Below are 7,069 nucleotides of genomic sequence, written 5' to 3'. Positions count from 1 at the left end.
CAGGAATGTAGAGCTGTCTAAACCATTTGAAAAGTGCAAGTTTTATAAGAGGTTGTAAGCTGTTTAGAGGGATTCAAAGGGGTAACCTGGAGAAGTGGATTGAAAGTAAAGATTAAAAGCTTTGTAAGGCATCATAGATTGTGCTGTTACAGATGTGTTCACTTGGCTTTCTAAGGGATCTAGAGGCAGAATCGTATGACTAGCTCAAAACAAAAGTAGACAAAATGCTGCAATAACTGGTTTCATTTAGGAAGATGATGCGTTGTTCTATTACACTTTTTGCAACATTATTCTGTTTCTTTGAACTTCAGAGACTTAGCGCAATAATTGAATGTCTTTTACCTTTAGAAATCTAGCCTCAGCATCCTGTCCAGGAAAAGTGAATTTTTAATCCAGAAGTCTGCATTTATTTTATGACATTTACTCTGCTAGGATATACATGCTATGAAGCTGCTGTGCAGACTGTAAGTAGGAATTTCTGAATCCTTTCTACTGTGCCAAAGACAAGAACAGCAGCCCTTTCTCTTCAGGATTATGCTTTGCAAGCTATACATACTTGCAGAGCATAGCTTTTTGAGTAGTGTTTGAGAGATTACTGTAGGCAGCCATATCTACGTGTTCTAGCTGACTGCTGGGACACCTGGGAGAACAGATGCTCTGCCTTCGTTTTCAACATGTCCTAAACACTTCCATCGTATTTTCAGGAGAATTGTGGGAATTATTTTGACTAATTTCCAAGATCTTAGCCCTGCATGTGTTGAAGGACATGGGTTGAACATTACTGAGATGTAACTGGGCTTAGCAAAAATTGGAGCAGAGTTCTAGAGACATTGATATACAGACAGCAGAGGCAGGGAGCAAGAGAAACAACTCAGGAGATTGTGTTTGTGCTGACCTAGTTTGCCATTCTTTTGCTGTCTGCAGAAGACTTTCAAATGAAATCTTTAAGAGAAGCATTTGAGTCGAGATGTGTGTGTTTCTTTCATCTATATGTTTGGCAAAGTACAGTTTGCAAAATTTTACTCTCTTCCTCTACTTTTTGTGGAACTTTATTTGGAAATCATGCGTAGCTTAGAAGCAGCACAATTCTAACAACATGTGCCATCTGTTTGAAGCAGCCCTGAAGCTTATCTTTCTTAAGCTGTGACACACCGCTGAAGTCCTTTCCAGTCTTTATAACTTCAAAAAGGCATTTGGTCTAGATTTTTCACAACTGGCTATCGGTATTTAGGTCTTGGTGCAGAATTTTAAAATACATCTATAGGGCTGAATGATAGGCAAAGACAAAGGGAACTGACTTGAGCTCCTTCAGCTTACCAACCCAAAAGAAAAAGTGTTTGGGGTTTTCTCCAGTAACATACACGTATTTTTAAAAATCATCCTGGAGTAGAACTGGTCAAATAGCCTGACCATATGAACGGCTGAGCTGTAACTATGGATCGTTAATTCTAGTAACTCGTGTAAGAGACATGCTGCAGATTTTGGAGAACTTAGGGGTGGGGGAGCTTCAGGCACGTTCACAGATGGGAAAATACAGTGGTCAGATTGGTCAGTGGGGTTTGGTTTTGACTTAGGACACTTTCTACTTAAAGAAATCAATTTCTCTTGATTAACCTATATAGGTCAATGTGAAGAGATTTAGAAGACCAACCTTGAAATGTAATGTGGTAGAGTTTTGTTAAACGGGTCTTGAATGTTACTGTGATTGCACTGCACATAGTTTGAAAAGTAAATTATTTGACAGAGGGGTGTTACATGCATGCAGTAGCACAGTGACACAACAGCAATGAGATCTAATACATTAGTAATCTGGAATTTTAAGGCTGGTATAGAATTCTGGGCTTTTAGGTCAATAAAACACAATTCATGTGGTTCAAGCACATCTTGACACGATGGGATCTTTGTGGTACGTACAGTCAATAGTTCTCCCATTAATCTTTCAGTGCTGAAAGAGAACTTGTTTATTGTTTTTAAAGATCTGTCATTCCTGGTAGAGAAAGTATAGACTAAAGTTTAGTTTCACAGGTTCCTTTATAGTCACTGTGCAGTCCCTGGACAATGTAAGTATGGTGGGTTCACATACAACCTCGGTAACAAATAGGTCCCTCTTTAAAAAAATATATTTATAAATAAGTAGTTTACACATTTTACTGCCTTTTACCCATAAAGCTTATCATAACAAAGGAGGACAAAATCAACTTGTAGCACTGATGTTTGTTACAACAAATTAATTTATAATCAAACATGATGGACTATGTAGCTCTATCAGTTAAGTGCCTGAGTGATTATTGTAGTGCTGTGTTCCAGATCATTCAGGATAATGTCAAGTGGCGTAGTTTTGACTGTGCTGCAAGTAGATTAAGCAGTATGATAATGGCTAGGAAGACAGAACCTCTGAAGTGTCTCCTCTTAATAAGCATGCCATGATTCATGTGTTGCAGTACTTTAGTGTAATAAAGCAAATTAAAGACAGAATAGAAGCTGTCTATCTTAATTTCTACAGATTTTCTATGTTTGTAGCATCTTATGTTTGTTTTCCTTCATTTAATTATTCCCTCTAACAGAGAGGGTTATACCAGCTTTTCATTATAAATTTTCCCTGAAGATATAGAAGAAAACCTAATCTACCTAAAAATACAGAAGTTTTCAGTCTTGGAAACAGATGTAAACAGCCTTAGCATATATGTGAGGATTTATTCCATCTTGACTGTTCCAAGCTTGAAATCAAGAAGACTGCACTGGTAATTATTGTACAGTGCAATCTCATCATCACTGATCCTTGTGCTGGCATCCCAGAAACTCTGATATTAGAAGACAACTATCTCCAGAGCTGTTTGTTGGTGCTTACCAACCACTTGTTATCAATCGGATCATCAGTAACCACAGTGGTCACATAGCCATTAATTTAATCAGTGGTGGATCACATTTGTCCTTCAAAGAATGAGAATCTATTTTAAAAAGGCAGTAAAAATATTGAATAAAGTGCTGGTTTTGTAGAAAGAAGAGGGATTCAACTTTCTTGCTTTTCCTATTTTGTATGAGAAACTGCCTCCAAGGAAATACAGGGAATTCTGAGGTCTGCACCGAGCAGGGACCCTTCTGTAGCTTCACTGTTTAGGTCTGAAATACTTAGGATTTGACAGCTATATAACAGAGAGGAAACCATCAAGCAGGAACTGTGTCGATGTAGTTGTATTTATTTAACAGCTTACAGGACATTTCTGTGCATGGTACCTTCTCTTTATGAAGACATGTCTTGCAAGTTGTAGTATTTCTTCCAAGTAAAGGAAAAGAAAAGAAGGAAAGATAATAATAATCCTGTAAAGGAGATAATAAAAGATTCCAGTGTATTTTATCTTGCCTTGGGCAGAAGATAGCAGGGGTTGATTGTGCTCTTTCTGTTTCTCTCTCTTTGGTTAAAGGTGATAATTGTGCCTGGGCTCCTGTGTGTAGCCAGCGTCAAAGTGCAGGATTATCTCCAGCTACATTAGAAACAGGTGAGGACCAGTTTTCTACAGGAGGATCATACAGATTTCCTTCTTTTGTCTTAAACATAATTAAAAGCTGCTGATAGCAAAACAAACTCTAGAAAATGTGGGGCAGAAAAGTCACTTCCTAGCAGCATATATATATGATGTACAATGCTGATAGAGCCTTAGAGTGAAAATAAATGCTGCAAATGAAGTCCTCTGGTTTCATTTAGCATTTTTGCTTTCTCCGTATTTCTTACCAATCTTTCTTGTATTATTCATTGCTTATAATTTTGAGGCCTAGAAATAAGAGGAACTTATTCCTTAAAGTTGAGGGGAGGGCAGGCCTAAAACATCACAAGTTACATGTAACAGTGAGTAGGTGGTGTTTCCCCTTACCACTGATGTTGACTGAAGTCCCGGAAAGTGGAGGTAATGAAAATGTCTGTGATTTCTCAAGTATTATCCACCCACTCATCCTAACTGCAGTTCTGCTTAGTCATAAGAGAGACTCTTACTCTTGACCCCTGGTTACAATTACCCATTTTGCAGTGTTTCTTTGATTGCATGTTTTTGTTATTCGTGAGACAAAACCAGACATTTTATGACAAAGTAAAAACTTTTGTTTTGCCTTGTTTTCTTTTCTTTTTCTTTTTTTCAACTATTACTTTAAAGATATTCTTCCCCCCCTTTTTTAGTTCCTGTTTCTGGTTCTCATATGGCTGCCTCTGCTTGTCAGCATTCTTGGAGCAGTTTCCTACCAACTGGAAAACAGAGAGATACAAGGAAAACTGATCTACATCTAAAGCCAAAGGCTTTGCACAGCGTCTCAAGAGAGCGACCACACTCTTTAGTGGACCTTAAGGCCTATAAAGACACAAAAATTTTAGTGGCAAAATTTTTGGAACAGTCAAACTGTAATCTTCATCCAGAAGTACGTCACGTAGTGAACAGCATACGATCAGTAATAAAATCTGATGAGAGACACATGGAAGAAGCCATCTTCAGTGCCAATATTATAGACCAGGTAGGCCTTTTATGTTCTAAGGATTTGTACAACTGTGACAGACATATACATCATTGAGGTGTTTTTACAGTTTTAAGTGCTTCAGATAACTCCTACAAAAGTTATTTTATAGTAACATGCCTTTAGTAAGAAATAATAAATATTTATTGGGCAACAATGCATTTTACATTGAAGCACTCATAAATGCATTTAAAATTCTTTAGCTGGGCCCAGTAATGTCCTGGGAGATCTGTAGGGATCTGATATTTACACGTTGGTAATCATCCTCTCTTATTTCCAACCTCTTTCTGCACCTGTGACTGTTCCATACATTAAACTGTATTTATATACGGAGATACACAGAACTGACTTGGATCTGTTGGTTTTTCAGGCAAATGTATTTGTACAGCATAAGCTACTAGTTAAAAAAAAAGGGGGGGGGTAGTTACACAAGCAGGGCCAGAATCTCTGAAAACAGAACAGTGCAGTCACCCTTACTCCTGGCTAGAAGAGCGATAATGACCCTTGCTATTTTTAATAAAAACAGTTGATAAATTGTGCTTTTCCAAATGAAGAATAATGCATCTTCTTGCCTTAAGTGATAATAAACCAGACGCAATGCTTGGAAGGAATCTCATACAACAAGGGAATTAGCAACTTTTATTAACTAATGGATATTTAGTAATAAATATTTTTTGCAGGAAGGAAGGTGATGTGTCACCTCTTGCTAATTTTGTTACCAGAACGACAGCTATAGAAAGGAAGCCTTTATACCATATTTAAGGTCCTTTCTGAAGGTTCTCAGACTGGAAAAGCAGAATGCTCTTAGCACTGACTGACTGCATTAAGGTTGCCTGTAGAGTTTCCACGGAGCTGGACAGACAATTGAGGATGCCCACTGAGAGACTGTAATTTCTGTGGTATTAGTCTGCTGATCCCTAAATGAGGGAAACTGGCTAAGTATTAAAATAGGATGCAATAACACTTAGCCAGCATGGGAGATAGTTTGAATGTGTAGCAGGAAGCAACCAGCATTTAATAAAGCTTCCTGCAAGATTGGTTTTGCTACCTATGAAGTAGAACAAAGTAGCAGCACCATATCGGTCACCTCTGGAGTCACACGGGTCAAGAAACAGAACTGTGATGACATAGATAGAGTGTAAGTGTACGTGATAGTATGGCATTAAAGTTTAACATAGTTATCGGTTTACACTATTTTTTTCAACTATTACTTTAAAGATATTCTTCCCCCCTTTTTAGTTCGTTCTAATTAAATTATTAATGTATTTAAAATTAATTATTAAATTAATTAAATTGCCATTAAATCCTCAATGGTAGAAAGTTGAAGACAATTTTCTTTAAAGGAAAAAACATAGTTTCTCACAAAACAGTATAAAAAATGTGTTTATGTAGATCATAAAACCAGAAACCAACCGCCCGATTTCTATCCTGTGTGGACTTTACTTAGATTCAAGGAGACATAAATTTTTTCACATTAAAGAAATAACTTTAGTAGGGTTTTGTTTCAGACAAAAACCATCATCAAGTAGTGAAGGTCCAGGGCATCTCAGCAACCTACTTAAGAAGTCATAGAGTTTCTGGTAAAATAGTTGTAGAATTCAGGTTTGTGAAGTAGCTTGACTATTCTATTAACATCAATTTACCCAGCTTGCGAGGATTTCGTTTTCTCCCACCCTCAGCAAAGCTAGCGAAGCGTCTCCTTCTCCTAAAAGAAACAGATGAGTTTAAATTGCTCCAGACATTTGTCAATTATAAGGCAGAGCTACCACCTATTCCACAGGTTTCCTTTTCATCTGTATAGGGAAACAAACACTTTTTTGCACCTTACATTACAGACTACATTAAGGATGCAAGGCCTGATGCCTTTCAAGCCCAACTGTGCCTCCCAGTAGCCAGTGCTCAGCCCTGAGCAAATATAAGAGCAGGAGCTGCTGCATAAACACACATTTCCTCCGGGAGAGTTCTGTCATTTGATAATTTTAATGAGATAATATTCTGGGCCAGAATGTTTTAAATGAAGATATTTCTTACCCTGTTTTACCCATTCTTCCTTCTCCATTCTTGCCCTTTTAAACAGGTAATTACAAGTGCCCAGCAGAATGTGAATACCTGTAGAAAGCAACTTCAAGAAGATCTTCATCTTCAGAGTTGTGGTGCTCTGAGCTCTCCAGTTGCCTTCTTACGTAGGTCCCATATCACTCGCAGTTTAGAGCGGGACAGGCCTCACAGTTTAATTGGAGTTTGCCGGGAGACCATCCTTTGATAATGTTCACAGGTATGTGATTCCAGCAAAGAGAGTTAAGGAAGAAATCAGGACTGGGAGAAATACTGGTGGATGACTTACAAAGGAAAAAGTGTCTTCCTTTGGAATTCTACTTTTTTCCAGCAGCAGGAGAACACCTGTTTTTCTGAATGTAAATGTCAGCCTTGATTTTTGCAAAATTTTAACTGATTTGTCATAAAGTCATAACAAATGTTTTTCCAACCAGAAATGTGTTTACTTCTCTGTCCTTACAGAAATGCTACGGATGCTGTCTAGCATTTCTTGAAAACCATTGCAAAACCACCAGAG

General features: G+C 37.7%; 1 protein-coding gene across 1 annotated transcript in view; it reads left to right on the top strand.

The window, feature by feature from the left end:
* Nucleotides 1–7,069, top strand: part of LOC104537013 (protein FAM189A1-like) — a gene marked incomplete at its 5' end in the record, with an annotated part of 36,729 nt that extends 29,660 nt beyond the window's left edge. Inside the window, 3 exons of the mRNA XM_010179781.1 lie at nt 3,423–3,497; nt 4,169–4,497; nt 6,575–7,069. Coding sequence (XP_010178083.1) covers nt 3,423–3,497; nt 4,169–4,497; nt 6,575–6,760 — 590 coding nt within the window. The remainder of the gene's footprint in view (nt 1–3,422; nt 3,498–4,168; nt 4,498–6,574) is intronic.

The sequence above is a fragment of the Mesitornis unicolor genome, unplaced genomic scaffold (assembly GCF_000695765.1).
Source record: "Mesitornis unicolor isolate BGI_N332 unplaced genomic scaffold, ASM69576v1 scaffold2160, whole genome shotgun sequence".
Taxonomy (NCBI): domain Eukaryota; kingdom Metazoa; phylum Chordata; class Aves; order Mesitornithiformes; family Mesitornithidae; genus Mesitornis; species Mesitornis unicolor.
This window is presented reverse-complemented; position numbering and strand designations above follow the sequence as displayed.